The sequence below is a fragment of the Chinchilla lanigera genome, unplaced genomic scaffold (genome assembly GCF_000276665.1).
Source record: "Chinchilla lanigera isolate Chin_1 unplaced genomic scaffold, ChiLan1.0 scaffold00039, whole genome shotgun sequence".
Classification (NCBI taxonomy): domain Eukaryota; kingdom Metazoa; phylum Chordata; class Mammalia; order Rodentia; family Chinchillidae; genus Chinchilla; species Chinchilla lanigera.
The window spans coordinates 2346516-2365187 of NW_004955440.1; the positions used below are offsets into that span (position 1 = coordinate 2346516).

At 37.9% G+C, this 18672-nt stretch overlaps 1 protein-coding gene across 4 annotated transcripts in view; it reads left to right on the forward strand.

Annotated features, from left to right (window-relative positions):
- The first annotated feature begins 1918 nt into the window (after positions 1-1918).
- Acmsd (aminocarboxymuconate semialdehyde decarboxylase) overlaps positions 1919-18672 on the forward strand; it is a 64273-nt gene continuing 47519 nt past the window's right edge. For 2 of the 4 annotated variants that reach the window (XM_005390749.2, XM_013517510.1), the window contains exons 1-2: positions 1919-2087; positions 10006-10050. In XM_005390749.2, the coding sequence (XP_005390806.1) occupies positions 2031-2087; positions 10006-10050 (102 nt within the window). In that variant the 5' untranslated portion in view covers positions 1919-2030. Of the gene's footprint in view, positions 2088-10005; positions 10051-10587; positions 10687-18672 lie in introns of those variants that run through there. The other 2 variants (XM_005390746.2, XM_005390748.2) reach the window with 2 other exon arrangements.

Below are 18672 nucleotides of genomic sequence, written 5' to 3' on the forward strand. Positions count from 1 at the left end.
AGCAAATATTTTCTCCCACTATGTGGGTTATCTCTTCACTCTGTTAGTTTTTTCTTTTGCTGTCCAGATTATAATTTGATGTAATCCCATTTGTTGATTCTTGATATTATTTCTTGTGCTTTAGAGTCCTATTTAGGAAGTCTTCACTTTAGGCTTCAATTTTTTCCCCTGTGTTATTTTCCAGAAATTTCAAAAGTTCCTAGCTTTATATCTAGGCCTTTGATCCATTTTTAATTTATTTTACTGCAGGATGAGAAACAAGGATCTACTTTTAATCTTTTACATGTAGAATCCAATTTTTCCAGAACAATTTGCTAGAGGCTGTGTTTTCTCCATTGCTGATTTTTGGCCCCTCTGTCAAAACTCAGAAGCTGTAGGAGAATGAGTTTGTTTTTGTGTCTTCTCTTGTAGTCCATTGGTCTACATGTCTGTTTTTGTGTCAGCATCATGTTTTGTTATTATGTCTAGCCTCTTTTTCAGTAAGGTTCTAGAACCTTCAAGTATTTTAGCTTAATGATAGATTTTCAGCTTTGCATAAGTACAAATGGGGATGTCCCATTTCCCTGTGAGATATTAATTCCCAAATCGCTAAGATGTTGAAACCATACTGTTTGGTTTCAAATTCAGGCCCTACCATACACTGTCACAGGATTGCAAACAAGTTACATAACTTCTTTGTGTTTCACCTTCTTCTATAAAATGGATATTGGTAATAGTCCCCTCCTCATAGCTATGATATGGGCAATAAATGAATTCATGTGACTAAAATGGTTAGAACAGTGCCTGCCAAAGGAAATGTTCTAACAGTCCTGGCTTGTGCCTGTGTGTTAAAGTCTCAACCACTGGATTTTAGCTCACTGATCCTTTTTAAAAAGGAATTTTGAGGGTGCTCTTTATTTTCTTTCAAGCTGACCATCATTTACAAGTATGTTATAATTTATCCATAATTTAGTCAAATCACAGCAGAAAGCCTTTTTGACTACACAGTCACTGTACTGTTGTCATTGAGAGAATGATTAGAAGGGATCACCTCAAAGAAGATTCAAGCTTTACTAAAGACTTAGGAGTCCCTTGAATATGGTAAGCTTTCTAGGAAGAGGAGAGGGTGAAAATAGAGCAATAAAAGACTGCTTTGCTCCAGGTTCCCTTTAAAGATGTGGCAAGGAGATCTACATTATGTTCCAGTGGAATCCCTCTTTAACCATCCAGATAACCCTCAATACAAATGGTTCCTGTCGTCTTTCCCCTATATTTAGGCCACATACAATTATCTATTATAGGATATGTATCATCTTATTTCTCATTCAATCTTATACCTGGCATATAGTACTGTAGTTCTTGATAAATGTTTATTAAATGCATGTATGAACAAATAAACAAATGAGTAAGGAGCAAAAGCAACAGAAGTAAATACATCAGAACAGTGAGCACTTTTTATAATTTAGAAGTAAGAATGAAATGTATCCCACAACCTTTTTAATATGTTGTATTTTCCTGATGAAGCCACTGTTAAATATTATTTAAAGACATGGAAATAATTAAACAAAAAACCAAAAGCATTTGGTTGTTTCTGGGAAGGAAAACCAAGTATATGAAGAGATGAGTCAAGGATATATCATTTTCCTTTAAAAATCCTCTGTATTATTTCATTTTTAGCCATGTACTATTGGATTTTAAATTACATATATTTTGATCAATTGAAATATTTAAATGCAAAATTAGTAATTTTTGAGCTGTTAGTAACTCAAAATAGTTTGTTGTACTTTTGACCTCAGAGGTTAAGTACAATTTTTTTTTAAATTTTGTGCTGAGTCCTGGTTACTAAAGTATGTTGACCCAAAGCCAGGTTGATAAACAGAATTTTGAACTTTAGTAGGGCAGTTCCAATGAACCAAGACAAGCCTCTTGACTGGTACCCGCAGATAGCTATAAAAGGGCTGAGTAAATCAATTAACTCGATGGTTTTCATGGAGATCTCTTGATATAAAAGCTTCTTTTTTGAAACACGTGTCTCCTCTGATCCTGTGAAGATGAAAATTGACATCCATAGTCATATTCTACCAAAAGAATGGCCAGATCTAGAAAAGGTAATTTGTGAATTATTTCTGGAAAATCCCTAGCGCTTCTCAGTACCTCTATTTATAGCTCTTTCTCGTCTTTTGGGAGTTTGTTTCTTTACTCTGGGGTGATTTTAAATTATTTTTGGTAGTTCTAATTTCCTAGTTTTTAAAATAACTTTCATATTTATTTTGGTTTTTTGTTGTTGTTGTTGTTGTTTTGGTTTTGTGGTCTTTTTTTTTTTTGGTACCGGGAACTGAACTCACAACCTTGCACTTGCCAGGCAGACGCTGTGCCGCTGAACTAAATCCCCAGCCCCTATTTTGAAAGAAATAAATGCCTTCTCAAAATCCTTTTCTCCTTTCAAAAAAGTAATTCTCTTAAATTTCTGGACAATTTAAGTCAAGCAGGGCCAGGAATATAGCTCAGCAGCACAAGGTCTTGAGTTTGACTTCTGGGTACCAAAAAAAAATGAGTATTAAGTCAAGGAGATTATTTTTTAAATTACACATTCAGTCTACTGTAAAGATACACATCAAGTGCAGAATTTAAAGTTACAGTTTCAACTAAAAGGCTATTTAAAAATTGAATTGATAGGTTTCAAGGACTTCTAAAGTATATCTGTTTTTCCAAAATGTTAAAAATAAATTTTAGAAGCACAAGGAGATAGCTTTGTGGAAAAAAAATTTTAGTCTATTTTAGGACACTTGTCTGAAGCCTTTCCTTTTTGATATTTCAACTGTAAATCCTTGTTATGAAGAAATAGGAAGTAGGTAATAAAAAAACTAGAATAAATGACATGAAGTCTTGCACAATGAGTGTCTGTAAAGTGCATTCTCTGTATTTCTCTAAATATGGAAACTCCTTTTGTCATTAAGACCTTTTGAATGAATACTAAAAGAGGAAAGTATGGAACATGAAGGAAATTTTAAATTGGCTAAGAGTTTATTCAGGCTTAGTATCAGATGTCACCTAATCTTTAGCATTCTTCCAGTTCTTTCACATCACTGATAAGGTTTCATCTTTTATCCCAAGTGAGGGAAAATGAATTAACCCAAACTCTAATGAAAGTGTGATTCGTTGTGCTAGTAAATGAAACTATTTTCCTTCCATAGTTGTTTTCCACAAGAATGTTAATCCTAAGCGTTTCTCTGTCCAGTTGGTACCTTAGGTAAAATGGATGGAAATAATTGTAGATTCAAACATGCAAATGATGCTGAAACTTCTTGGAAAGCCTATCCTATTAAAGCTAGTGGTGAAAGGAACTCTGCTGACTTATGTGTGTGTACACACACACACACCCCACACACACACACACACAGAGTCTGTTTACATGGGAATATATTGATCCATGGGAATATATTGATCTGTTCTCAGCAAAAACTGTTAACTCCAGCATTACAACTTTTCTCTTTATTTCGATATCAAAGAACACCTACACTGAATGCTTTGGAAGCTCCCATGGTGGTTCTCCCATGTGCACCTGTAACCTCCTCCACAAGACAGACAGCCTGACCTACCCATCTAGGGGATGTCACAGCATCAAGGGCTCCAAGCTGCATGGCACTGACCTCCTTGTCCAAACAAGGATTTTGAGGTTTAAAGAGTGCTATGCTCTGAATTTTTGTGTAAACCCAAAATTCGTATGTTGAAGTACTCAACACCCAAGGCAAATAGCACTAGGACATAGGATTCTTGAGAAGCAATTAGGTCACCAAAAGAGAGCCCTTGGGAATGGGATAGTGTCCTTATAAAATAGGCCCTAGGCTGCTTGTTTGCTCTTTCTCCTATGAGGACTCAGCAAGAAAGCGCTATCAGTGAATCAGGAACCAGACACCAAATCTACCACCTCCTTGATCTTGGACTTCAAGAACCCAGTGCTATGAGAAATAAATGCTTGCTGTTTATAAGCTACTAGTTGATAGTATTTTATTAAAGCCACCTAAATGGACTGACATAGAGAGCAAACCAGTCAAAGTTGAGATGCTTTCATCACTAGAGCAAGGAATTTTCAGTTCCTCTCATAATCAGGTATAAGGCACATTGTACCAAGAACTTGACTGTTCTATCCATTTTTATTGCATTCTTAAAATGGACTTAATGTCAAGGTTCAGAAACTCCCAAACTGTTCTAAACCAATTCCATTGTTTCTGGGGAACTTTCCAACATCCTGAGGAAGAATGGTTGACTTCCTACTAAAACTAAGTCCTAATAAGATGTTCCCTCTGAACATTGAAAGCTGTTCATAAATAAGTCAGAAAAACAAAACCCCTCAACCTTTCCCAGTTGGAAAACCCACAGGGGCCTAAAATGATGCCTCCTCTTTGCAAGGAAGGGAAAGCTTTCCATCAGTAGTGACCTGTGCCACAATATCACCTCCCATTACCTTCCTCCTACCCAAAGACTACTACTACTTCTACAGCAGAGAACTGGCCACCTATAGCTGACAATGTGTAGAGGCTCCACTTCATGCAAGGGCCTAAAGCCATTGTTTAAATTGCTTGAAAACTAAGGGATAAAGAACACTGAAATCATAGGTGTGTGCTGTGGAAAATTCCCAAGCACTTGTCCTGCTGCCTCTTGGTACTGCCTCCCCCTCCTATCAAGAAATGTTTATTGCCTTAAAACATGGTGCAATATTTTATTCCAATGATCAAACTTCATCTACCTAGCAATCTCATATACTGCAAGCAGACAGATATATCATCATACAATACTTGTCATAATATTGTGTACTTCTAGGAACATATAGTCCATCAAAAAATATATACATCAGGAAAAGGAAAATTTGTATAAGTATTCCAATACTAAATTTATTGAGACATCATGAAATTAATGCAAGTTTCCTTTGGCCTCTACAATTACAAGAGGTGCTCAAAGTGGTGATCATTTGCTTCCAGACATTTATTAGTACAGTGAGATGCTGAAGTGTATATACATTTTTAGTGCTCTCTCTCTCCCATATATATAGAGAGAGAGAATTTGATTCATATAAAATCTTGTGACATATACCAATAACATTTATATTTTTAACCTACTTGACTGGTGAAGTGCTTGATATTCAGAAATATACCTGGAGCTACACAGTTCAGTGGCCCCTCCAGAGCACCACTACCCCATCCACCTTGACAAAAGTAGCCAGGGAGCATATTACTGCAGTAAGGGATATGCACATTTCTCTCTGCTTTCCAATGCCCTTCTTGATACCAGCCTGCCCCCCAACTCCTCACATTCATATAAACCTGCCAAGGTTTACATTGATACCTGGCTTCCAACCTACAACTTAGACAACTGATCAGTTATATGATAGAAGTTTTCTTCTGAGCACTAGTAATCCAGTGATGAATCAACTAGCTAAAACCAGCCACACTTTCCAACTTGGATGAGTGAGATATACCTAATGTGGCTGAGATTCTTCTATTAGTCCCTTTGTTTCTAATCTATATGGCCAGTGGAGTGAGTATTAAAGCGACATTAACTACAGCAAATTTCTTTTGTCTGCAAGTATTTCTCAGTGTAGAAAAATATTTAAAAGATCAGTCTCTTTTAAATAGCTTAAAGAACTTTTTCTCACTATTTTTTTTTCAAACTTTCCAAAAAAAGAAGAAAAGAATAAGCCAGTACTATTTTTATCCGACAAGATGAAGTCTCTTTGGAAGAAGTAATGTCTCCTTTCAAACTTGTCTTTCTATCTTAAATATTGAGACATCCATACAACATTGACTCTCTTGTGCAAAAGTAGAATCAACACACCTGGGCTGATGATTAACGAAAGGTTACAAAGGGCTGAAATTTGAGAGCTCTTTCATTTTCACTTACTAATGATGATTTAGTCAAAGTTTTAGTCAGGGTCCTTTTCTAAAAATCTGGGGGCCGGGGATACAGCTCAGCGACACAAGTGCCTGCCTGGCAAGCATAAAGTCCTGAGTTCGATTCCCGTTACCAATAAATAAATAAATAAAATTAAAAATCTGAGATGGATAGCAGAGTCAAGCGAACTTAATTAAATGGCTTCTAATGAATGAGGACTCACTCTCCATGCTGTCACAAATAGGAGCCCAAGGAGCCACAGCGAAAGTTGTCTGAGCCTGATCTACAATGGTAAGGTTTTGCCTTTTTTCTTCAGCAAGTCTTTACTCACCACCTACTATGTGGCCAATAGTAGGGCTTGCAAAATTTCAATGTTAAATGGGGTAAAAAGAAAAAAAATCTGGCCTTTCATTTAAAAGCATATATTTAAATCTCCTTTCATTAGTGATGGTTTAACTGTACTATTCAAGGTAAGATTTTCAGAAACAAAGTCTCAGACGTAATTTGACTTTTTAACAACTGTTCTGAGGAAATAGATACCTGGTTTTATCACCAAGGAGGTGTATGAGGTCCCACGAACGTTGAAACTGTCATTCAGGAACTGGACACAGTGGAGGGAATCTGTAACCCCAGCTACTCAGGAGACTAAGGCAGGAGGATCAACAGAGCCCAGGATCTCGGGGTCATCCCGGGAAACATATCTAGACTTTGTCAAAAATAAATGTGTGAATAAATGAAGCTGATGCTGGCAAAAAAAAAAAAAAATTGAATTTATCCATTCTGACTCATATATACCCATATCAGAAACATAGTCTTGTATATAAAACTAAATTCCACTGAAATTTTTAAATTTGCTTTTTATCTGTCATACCATTAAATGCCTAAGGGATACTAGTCATTGTAAGTCAAAACACTATCAGACTGTAAATATCTCCAGATACAGGCTCTGACTAAACCATTCCTATGGTCATAGATTCAAGACCCAAGGTTTGACTCAAGCCAGGATGAGAGCTGAGGGACAATGTGGAGCCCAGATCTGGAACAAATGAATTGCCCTTAAATAGGTTAGGTCTTTGTAAGTGGCCTACGTGGTAACTTGAACACAAATATTTTCAGGAAACAGGGAAGAACCCAAAGTGACAAAAGCTTCCTTCATACTTGTCCTTAGTATCTGACCCAGGATATTCCACCAAGGGCTACAGTAAGGCTGTCACATAACTGTCACCTCCATCACTTTCTGACACACATTACCGCCCCTACTACTACCAGCACTGCTGCCATCATCACTAGTACGGAAACTGCTGCCACCACCAACACCATCATCACCATTACTGTACCACCACTACCACCATACTAACAACCATGGCTGCTACTGCTATCACCTCACTCCCTCTACCACTGTCATTACCACTGCTACCAACACCATCTCTAACCCTGCCCCCATCACCATTAGTATCATAAGCAATGATAATGCCTTTTCTGTAAGCCAGGACTTGTGTCAATAGCTTTATATTCTTTATCGCAATTAATTTTCTATAATAGCCTTCCTCAGCTATTCCAGTTAGCTCCATTTTATCCATAAGGAAATAGTAGCTTTTTTGGGGGGGGGGTTCTCCGGTACCAGAAATCGAACTCACGACCTTGCGCTTGCCAGGCAGGCGCTGTGCCGCTGAGCTAAATCCCCAGCCCCCAGGAAATAGTAACTTGAAGATATTAAGTTACTTCAACAAAGCCAAGATCTTTAAAAGTGACATTTGCACTGGGCAGGATTCCTCTGCTCTTCCTTCCTCTATCTTCCCATCCTTGCCCAGATAGGATTCTTCCCTAGCCTGTTAATATGTGAGTGAAAATTATTTGCAGAATTAAGAAACAGTAAGAAAGTGAAGAAGAAATGAACAGAGAAATGAATACAAGAAAATAAGAGAGGAGGAAAGAGAGAATAAAACATTTTCTTCTATACTAACTGTGACATTTTAGTAGCAAAGAGCATACTATTAGTGTCAAATTTACTCTAGATTGTAACTGATTAAGGTCATTTTCCACCCTTTCCTTCAACATATGTCTTTTGGTAGCTTTTTTACCAGGGGAAGAAAAGAGTGAAATACAAGGGTCTTGAATGATACTGAAGGGTTGGGTCACCTGCTAAGGAGAAATTGGAGGCAGGGAAAAGAAAGTGGGCCCCTGTTGACAGTTTCCCTTGTGTGCCCAGTCACTAAACAGAGTCTGAAGATTAGGCAGAAAGCACATAGATTTCTACAGCTAATACAACCTGAAGATAGACCTCAAAGATAGACCTCATATCTGAGTAAAATAAGATTGCAATAGAACCAATTTGAATTTTAAAAGCCCGTTGAGGTAGATTCCAGTCACAGACACAGACAAACACACCTATGCTGCAGTGTGATCCAGGCCCAGACTTCCCCATTTAGCCTGCAGGTGAGAAGGAAGCTAGGTAGAGCAATTTACCAGGACTTGTCTCCCTCTAGACAACATCCCTGCACCCTGACATCAAAACCAACCACTGTCACCTGGCCTCATCCAACTATAAGTGGGAAATGATACAAAATTCAACTTACTTAACTCATCTACTTCCATTTCTGATAGTTTAGGAACTGGTGATGAACTCCCTCACCTAGATGTTTCCTGTTTCTACACCTTCCCTCCTTACATCGTGCTCTGAGGGCCATGCTTTGGAGCACAGAAATCCTCAGCATGAGAAGTTCCTCTCCAATATGATCCCAGACTACCTCCCTCTTGTGAAACAAGTTGACCCAAGGTGTGGATGATCTCCCCCGATCAGGCTTCCACAGATCCTAGGCAGGACTATAATAGCAGGTCTCATGTACAAGACAGCTCTTGCATTGTTCATCCACCCCAACCCACACACTCTCAGAAGACCCTGCCCCACATGGCCTAGAACAGTCCATCACTTTTATTTTCCCTGCCCTTGGAAGGCTGGTCCCAGACGAGATGCCATGAGGGCTTGGGAAGTGAATGAAGGGATGAATGAAATGATATTTTTAAATCTGCAGTTATATGAGTAATAGATAATCTGTTCTTAGGCAGTGACTTACAAAAAATTTTATCCATGACTCCCAGGAAGAAATATATTTATATTGTGACTCAGTAGAAACATATGCATACATATGACGGGCAGAAATTTTTGTGAAACTAATATTACATGGAAGATTTTCATTTCTATTCCATTTTATTCTATCCTATTCTATCCTAATTCTATCTTATCCTTTCCATTTTTTCTTAGCTTACATTTTCTAAGAAGTAGACTGAGGCAAGGATACAAAAGTGAGTAGTTTGAGTCCACCTTTGGGGGTGATCCAAGGAAACCCCTGTGAGTGAAGTGAGGCAGGGAAAGCAACACAGTCAGTGAAAGGTTTGTTATGTAGTGGAGAATGTGTCTCTTGCCTGAGTTATCTTGCCTAGGAGTGTGATAGCAGTGTATTTAGTGTATTTGTATACAAATTACCTCAGTCATTGGTTGAGGTCTGATGAGCAGGTGGAGAAGGAAGACTAATTTTCTGGTACTTCTCATCTAGAAGCGTTTGATCAAAGAAGGTTCCAGGGACGTAAGAGAAGCCCTCAAAAGTCAATGCTGGCAGGTGGGCCAGTGTGCATTAAGGGGAAGAAATATGAATAGGACACTAGCAGGATCTTCTACTCATACTATTTCATGTTTCGAAAATATCTAAGTCCCTATCCACTCAGTTGATTTCATGACATCTTCATGGATTGAAACCTACAGTTTGAAGAGCAGTATATATTTCTAGATAGTGGTTGTTAAATTCCATATGTTCATGGTGGCCTGTAAAATGATTATAGGTGTTACATAAACAAATATATTTTAATGCTAGTCCTCACCTTAAAATTTCAAACTGTATGAGGAGGAAAGAAAAAACTGGTACTTCTGATATATAGAATGCCATATATATATTGAAAAGAGTAAATTGATTTCAGTGCAAATACTGAACAAGCAATATGTGGCTATAGGGGACAAACAGGAGGATGACACCTGAAAGGATAGGATGGATGCCTAAAATGATCCCTTGCCCCGAAGAGCCCCTTTACTGCAGTGCTTTCTTCTTCGCTCCATAATTCTAACTGTGCATCTCTCCATTGCAGAGATTCGGCTATGGAGGCTGGGTGAAACTTCAACACCACAGCAAGGTAAGTTTCCACCAAAGTGTGAGCATGACTGGGACCCAGGGACATCCTAAGCCTTGAGATATGTTACTGTAGGGTGGGCCTCAAGGGAACTCAACTCTTCTGTCCTGCATTAATGGAGTAGTTGGCAAGGGAGCAGCACTGCTTGGAATTATTATAAAAAGTGGGGGTGGGTGATTCAAACAGCAGCATTTAGGAAGATAAAATTAGTATTTGAGAATCTATTAAGAATTTTTTTTGTTTTTCTGCCCTGGAACCAATTTTAGCATTTATTGCTCTGCCATGAGGAACTGACGTCGCCCTCTACACAGGCTATTACACTATATTAAGGCTGGTAAAATAAATGAAACAGTTAGGTTTCAGCCCAAGCTAGAGAAATCAAATGCTAAAGACATAAGGGGAAAAGCCACTATCAGTGAAGATTGATTTTGATACCAGAAAAGAGAGGCACTGGGGCAAAGCATCCTTTGTATAATGAACTCTGATAAGTGAGCCAGGAGTCTAGACCTGTACAGAGTTCAAACTTGGCTTCATTTTCAGATATCCTTTTGGAGTTCAAAGGAAACATTCTTGAGCTGCTAGCTGGAATATAGACATGACTAATGTAGCCCCTGGAGGATTTGTGGTCTGGGAAAACAGGTAAGTGCCAGGTTCACCCAATGCAGTTGTAAGGTTAAAATAAGGTGAGGACTGCCTTTGTGCTACGTGGTAAGGAGCAGAGATCTGAGCACCAAGAATTAGCAAAGGTCTTCCGGAGGAAGTGATTCCTATCCTGAGTCTTGAAGTAGAGCTAGAGGCTTGCCCAAGAAGTAAAGAAAACAGTGTTCCAGAAAAAGAAGACAGGTACCTAAAGCATAGAAATACCAACTACATGTGGGCCCAGAACTCAGGCACTCAGCTACACCTGGCACCAGCTTTTCTCAAACTGTGGTCCTTGTACCAGTAGGCTCGGCATCACCTGCAAACTTGAGAGAAATGCAAATTTGGGGACCACACCCTAGATCGCACCCCAGGAACTCTGGGGATGGGGCCAGCTATCTATTTGAACAAGCTTAAATATGAGAACCCATGGCACATACATTCATTCACTCATTCATTTTTTTTGTTTTTTAAAATTGGCATCATCATTTTTTATGTTAAAGACAATAAAAAATTTTTAAAAACGATACAGAATTTCAAAACAAGGTCATTCATTAGTTTTTAATGAAATCTGTTTTGTAGCAGGCCCACCAATCTAGACACTAGCAACATGCTGGTGAGCAACACAGAGATACTTCCCGCCTTCATGGTCCTCACACGCTAAGGGAAACACACGTGAATGATTAATTCAAACAGTGGAATAAAAAACAGTGTTGCTACAGAGATTAACAGGCTGGTCAGTCACTGATGGGGCAAAAGGCCATTAAAAAGGAAAAGGTCAAAGTGTTCAGGGAACAAGAAAGGAGAGCAATGTGGATGAAATGCAGTGAAAGGGGGAGAAGGTAGGAAATGTGTCCAACCACAAAAAGATTTGTAGGAAGTCCTAGGCGTCTGGACTGTAATCACTGTGCAATGCAAATTCTTTGGAAGATCTTTATGGTTTTAAATGACCAATTTTCTCTGTGGAGAATGGATAGGGGCAGGCAAGAGTTTGGGGGAAATAATCATAGAAAGGAGCTGAAGAGGTGCGCATAAGCCTCATGAGGCTACGACTTGGAGGATTTAGAAGTTTAGGCCCAAAATGGAATTTGGCTTCTATACTTGATCCTGAAAGCAATGTCAGAATCTTTGGGAAAGTTCATCTTCACTTTCTCCAAAGAGTGTACTCTAAGTGCCAGCTTAGACACAGGTACATTCTTGCGTTCCCAGGGTTAGTTTCTAGCTAGAGAGCTCATCCTTTCAGTTGGCCTCAAGTCTCTACAAGGAAAAGTACATTAGGAGTGTCAATGACTACGAGTCTATCAGGAAACTCCAACTGCAGAAACAGGCAGCCTATGATTTTTTTCTTACTCCGGATCTCCGGCTGAAGTTGGTTGCTTAATAGCAGATATGAATGGCCTTCACTTCACTTTAATGTAAAGAGATTTCATAAACTTAGCAGAAAATCTCCAAAAGCACACAAGAGGTAAAATAATTTCCAGTCACATCTACTGATCTACTTATCTCCAGCAAAAATGATTACAATGATAGTCTAACAGAACAAAACAGAGATGCTGTCTTTCCCACTCTTTCATAAAGCTAAGCAAAACAAAACATAACCAAATCAGTACTTTTCATAATTACAGTGGTCAGGAATAATAGTCACTAGAAAACAAGATGCAGATCTGTACCATTATGCAAATTAACCGGGAGCATTGAGACAATCCAGAATTTGTGATTTTAAAATTCTTTTCATTCTCCTACATTCTTTGTGAACACATATCTTCTTCCCCTATGGTTAATTTACTTTAGAGATTCTTGTTCCCTAGAAGTTTTTTCACGGGGCGTAGTGGCGCACATCTGTAATCCCAGCACTCGGGAGGCTGAGTCAGGAGGATTGTTGCGAGTTCAAGGTCAGCCTGAACTACAAAGTGAGCTTAAGGCCAGCCTAAACTGCATAGTGAGATCCTGTCTCAAAAAGAGAAAAAAATAAAATAAAAGTTTTTGTGAAGATATTTCTCTGTTCTGATCTATTTGTTTCTTTTAAACCTTTGGTTTTTCAGTGCTTTTGGAATGAATTTGGAGATAGTTTTTGCATGGTAGAGCCTTGATCAGAATTGTAAAATATTACTTACCTGTTGGTTGAACATTTACAAAAATATGAGTAGTAAGCCAGTTCTTGATTAATGTGACAACCTACCAGGAGCTGTTTGACTGTTAGGGTGTGGGTGAAATTGTTCCCCAATAGCAAAAACACCTGGAAGCATCTTAAAGTCTACAACTTAAGAGAGCAGACATATAGCCCATTCCAAATCTATAGGTCAACTGCAACAAAAATACCCCCTGAGTGTTTCCTAAGACCTAGGGAACACAAACACACATGTGCAAACACCTCACACAGACATTTGCATGATATTCATCATTTTTTACTCATATAATTCTGTCTGATTCTCCATTATGATGAACTAAGTGTGTCCCCACCACAGTTTACATATTTGAAGCTCTAAACTCCTAATATGATGGTATTTGGAGGTGAAGTCTTTAAAAGATGATTAGGTTAGATGAGGTCATGAGGAAGGCTCTCATGATGGAATTAGTGCCTTATAAGGAGACACACCAGAGAGCTTGAGCTTCTCTCTAGCATGTGAGAACACAGCATACACATAACCATCTACAAGCTAAGAAGAGGGTCCTCACCAGGAACTGAATTAACTGGTACCTTGATCTTGAACTCCACAGCCTCAAGAGCTGTGAGAAATAAATGTTGTTTAAGCCACACACCTATGATACTTTGCTATAACATCCCATACTAATTTAAACACCCACTTACCTGGTTTTTGCTCTAAAGATGATTTTGCCCTAGATGGGTAGCCAAGTAGGCCCTCACATGAATGTAGCATATACAGACAGCAGCAATGAGCAAAAGAGACAACAGTAAGGGATTTGAAAGGAGGTAGAGAGCCCAAGTTAGGGAGCAATTTTTAAAACAATAAAGAATATAACTGTAGGGCTAGTAATTATCTGATATAACTGTAGGGCTAGTAAGTTTCTAATCCAATTTTAAAAATACAAGTTGCAACCCAAGAGTGAGTCATAATGTTAATGTAGTAAGTTAGGACATCTTGTAAATAAAGATAGATTATAAAACAAAATAGCAGAATGTACTCCTCATTGTAAAAGTAAATAATGTTTCATAAAACTTTTGACTTGATTTGTGTCTGTATAAATATATGGATATAAGTATTCTGGATCACAATGAAACATAGATTCCCTAATGTAAGGTCTCAGACAAAACTGACTTAAAGCCATTGATCTAGGTTGTTCTCATCTTATAATTTATTGTTAAAATTAGCTTATTACATAAATAATATTTGGATAAATTCTCCTTTTTTTATTTATTTATTTTGGGGGAGGTACTGGGAATTGTACTCAGGACCTTGCAGTTGCCAGGCAGGCACTGTGCCACCAAGCTATATCCCTGGCCCAATGTTTCCTTTTTAAATGTAAGTATTTAGGAATAAAGCTACAATCCCCTTGAACTACCGTTCTGCACCTTCAAAAGTAATTCCTATTAATAATTTTGTAGATAGTTGTCTTGGTTACTCTTCTCTCATTGCTGAGACAAAATACCTGACCCTTCCCCAAAATTAAGGATGGAAAGATTTATTTAGCTTACAATTTGTGGAGGTTTCAGTCTATACTGGCTGGCTCCAAGGTAGAGTGGCACATGGCAGAGGGCAACAGCTCATGGCAGCGGAAAACAGCAAAAGCAACAAGAGCAAAAGGGAGGAGTGGTGGCAAGCAGCCTCTTTCTCTCCCTTACATAGGCAAACTATCTGCTCCAGGGCGGGTGTAGCATTCACACCCATAAATTAATCATAAACTCTAAAAGTCTGCCCCATGACTATGTGTGACTTCGGCAGGACACCCAGACACAAACCATAACAATAGCTTTCCAGATCTTTTCTATAATTTTACTTACATATGCACAAACCTATAGGAATGACATAGTATTATTTAATATGTTTAGGTATTTTTTAAGCTAGATCAGTCAGGTTCCAAACAGAATACAAATGGAACACTTAAATTAGAATACTTTGAAAAGACTTTTAAGGAATGATTTATAAAGGTATAGGCATGTGAGGAAGTAGGCCGAAGTTAAATTATGCACAGTCTTACAAACCAGATTAAAGACTTTGGATCTTACCTTCAGGGTAATGGGAATGAATGCATTTAGAAATTATAAGTAGGATAGTGACAAGATCTGAATAAGAGATTTAAATACTGATTGCTTTGTGGAACCTGGGTTGAAGGTTTTCCCGAGAGCTGAAGCAAGGAGATTGGGCTGGAGGCTAAGCAGTCATTCAGGGAGTGAAGTTTAGGGCATGAACCACGGCTGAGTAGTTAAGGTCAAGAGGCATGCCATGTTGCAACATATATTTTAGAGTGAGAATCAATGGTTTAGAAAATGGATGGATGATAGACTATCAGACCAAAAAAAGTGAAAAATAATATAGCATCAGAGGTATGAGAAAGATAATGCAGACATCAAGGACAAAAACAGCCAAACAGGAGGACAAACAGATCCAGGAGAGAATGAAACAGGTTCAGCAACTTGAGTTTGAGATGGTTGCAAGAGGGCCTCTCTATGTAGCTGTCCTTCTGATCCTTGGGCTGCCAGGGTATTAGCACTGGACTAGTTACAGATTGCTTCCTGGTGACAGGATCTAGGTCATTTCTGCCAAGCCAGCACCTCAAGCCCCACCTGCATAACATCTTGAACAATCTGGAGAGAGGTAGCCTAAATGGGCACCGTGGGTAGGAGAGGAGAATGGAAATCTGACAGTGAAATACTGAGCTTGAAAATACATTTCTGATGATACATTCAGTGTCAGATATTGAAATAGCCATATTTAAACTTATTTGTGGATGGTAATAGAACTAACATTTAAGAATCAAAAACTCCACAAGTTAGGCTCTCTCAGAATTAGACCATGAGGCTGATATTCACATATAGGAAGTGCATAAAGAAATACCCTTCGCGTAAACATCAGTAGAAGGGAAGAGAAGGAAGAAGGATAGACCAGGGAGCAATATGGAGCTGTCATGTAGTCTCCGTGGAGGCCTCAGCTGAACTTACATGGGGTTTTGATGCTAGCCTTTGGATTTGTCCCAAGTTGGGAGGAAAAACAAAGGATAGAGTCTTTTATACCTCCATGGTGATCAGTGATTGAAAATGGATTTCCCTGGAAGTGGAACAGGACCTTGAGGGTAGCAGTTCATTTCAAACAGGGCAATCCCCTTGGGAGCTAACAGCTATGAGCTGTCTACTGGCAATACTCCCAGCATCTGGGAGTATTTAAAAGTATAAAAAAAAAAGTCTTTTTTATTCTTAAAGCGGGATCTGGATGGCACATCACACCATATACCTGCAGAAAGACCTTACACGTCACTTATTCTAAGCTGTTATTTTATAATGTTTGAACCTGAGGTCCCAGGATGGTAAGTGGTTCATACATAGGACCCAAGACCCCTGACCCCCACAGTATTATACTTTGCACTACATGTTGTTTTTCTGGATTTTAAAATATGTAGAAGTGAATTTAAAATGAGTTGTCTGGATAATGATGATGCCCTGAGGAAATTCTTTAACTAAAAAAAAAAAATTGGTTTCTAGAGTTTAGAAAAATGAAATTTGATAGTGGCATAAATTAGAGCAGTTTGCTCCAATTACTTAGTTATTACCTTACTTTAAGATCTTTGCTGGTATTAAGATCAATGTTAAAAAAGCAGGACCTAGAAACCTCCTATTTCCTCCCTTAGCATCAAGTACTGATCCCTGAAGCACATTCATAGCCTTATAAAGACTTTGGATTCCTGAGTGTAAAGTAAGGGGGATCAGGAATTGATTCTTACAATGGCTGTCAGAGCCAGGGGTTGTGTCACACCAACACTCATCATCATTTGTCTTTTTAATGATGGCCATCCTAAAAAAAGGGTGAAGTAATATTTTATTATGGTTTTAATCTGCATTTTCCTGATGACTAGTGATGCTGAGCCTTTTTCTTATACCCATAGACTAAGGCGATAAATCTTCTTTTGAAAATTGTCTTTTCAAGTCTTTTACCAATTTTCAACTGAGTTGTTGAGTTTTATTGGTTTGGGGTTTGGTTTGGGTTGCTTGCTACTAAATTATTCAAGTTCCTTGTACATTTGGAAGATATTAGTTCTTTTTCAGATGTATGTCACTCTAATACTGTATTTTCTCTCACTCCATAGACTATCTCCTTACTTCATTAATTTTCCTTTCCTACGCATTTGTGTTTAGTGTCTCTAGCTTTGTTATTTTTGCTCAATATTGCTTTCACTATTTAGGGTCCTTTATGGTTTCATATAAATGTTAAAATCATTTTTTCTATTTCTTTGAAAATTTTAATTGATGTTTTGATAAAGATTTCACTGTATCTATAAGCTTTTTTGAATAATACATACATTTTAACAATACTAACTGCTCCAACCAATGACCACAGGTTTCCATATATTTGTGCCTTCCTTAATTTCTTTCAGCAATATTTTATGGTTTTCAATGTATACATCTTTGATTTCTTTGATTAAATTTATTCCTAGTATTTTTGTGATATTATTATACATTATCTTTTTATTTTAAAGAGAGTAGTACATGAGAAACAAACAAACAAAAAAATAGAACAGTAGCAGCATACCAGTATCACAAACATAAACAAATCAAAGCAAGAACATTCAAAGTGATACAGGGTCTCAAGACAAATTAATACAAATCAACAGTGGTTGTTATATTGCATATTGCTATCCTCAACTACATTGCTCAGATTATCAGATGTAAGAATGAAAGATTGCTCAAACAATTAAAGAGAATAAGAAAATAATTCTTCAATAAAACATTAGAGATACAAAGTTTCACTAGACAAGATGGTAGGAGTTCACCATGGTAATTCCATCGCATATTGTTACCTTCAAATCAGTTGCTCAGACCACCAGACACAAGCATGCAAAGTAGATGAGAACATAAAAAATTGTGAGCATTAACTGTTCATTTCAACATGTCATCAGACAACGGTAATACAGCCATCACAGCTATTCATACATATATTTATGTTTTGCCTTCCTTCTTTCTTTTTTCTTCTTTCCCTCATCCCAGTTGTTCCTTCCTTTGAGTAATTTCTTTTCCTTTCCTATCATCTATTACACGTTTTGAGTTTTACCTAGTCTTTCAGGTTCCTACACCAAGGAGACAATATGATGTTTACACATGTGGGTTAGATTTATTTCACTTATGAGTATGGTCTCTAGTTGCATCCATTTACCTACAAAAGCCTCGAGTTTATCTTTTTTAATAGCTGAGTAACTCTCCATTGTATAGAAATACTACAACTTTTTTATTCATTCCTCAGTGGATGGGCATCTGGGTTGTTTCCAAGATTTAGCTATAACAAACTGTGCTGCTATAAACATGGGCACACATATATTGCTGTGGTATGATGTCTTGAATTCTTCTGGGAAAATACCCAGAAGGGAAATTGCTGAGTGAAATGGGACTTCCAATTCTAGTTTTGTGAGGAATCTCCAAATTGATTTCCACAGTGGTTTCACCAGTCGACACTCCTACCAGCAGGGGAATAGGGTTCCTTTCTCCCCCACAGCCTCTCCAGCATTTGTTATTGGTTGATTTCTTGATGACAGCCTTTCTTTCTGGGGTGAGATGGAATCTGTGTTGTTTTAATTTGCATTTCTCGAATGACCAATGACGTTGAACATTTTTTCATGTATTTATTCATCAATAGTATTTCTTCATTACAGAAGTATGTATTCAACTCAAATGCCCATTTTTGGATTGGGTCTTTGAATTTGGGAGGCCTGATTTTCAAAAATTCTTTATATGTCCTAAACAGAAGTCCTTTTTCTGAGAGGCAGTTGGCTAAAAATTTTTTCCCAATTCATGGGATTTCTTTTTACTTTATTGGTGATTTC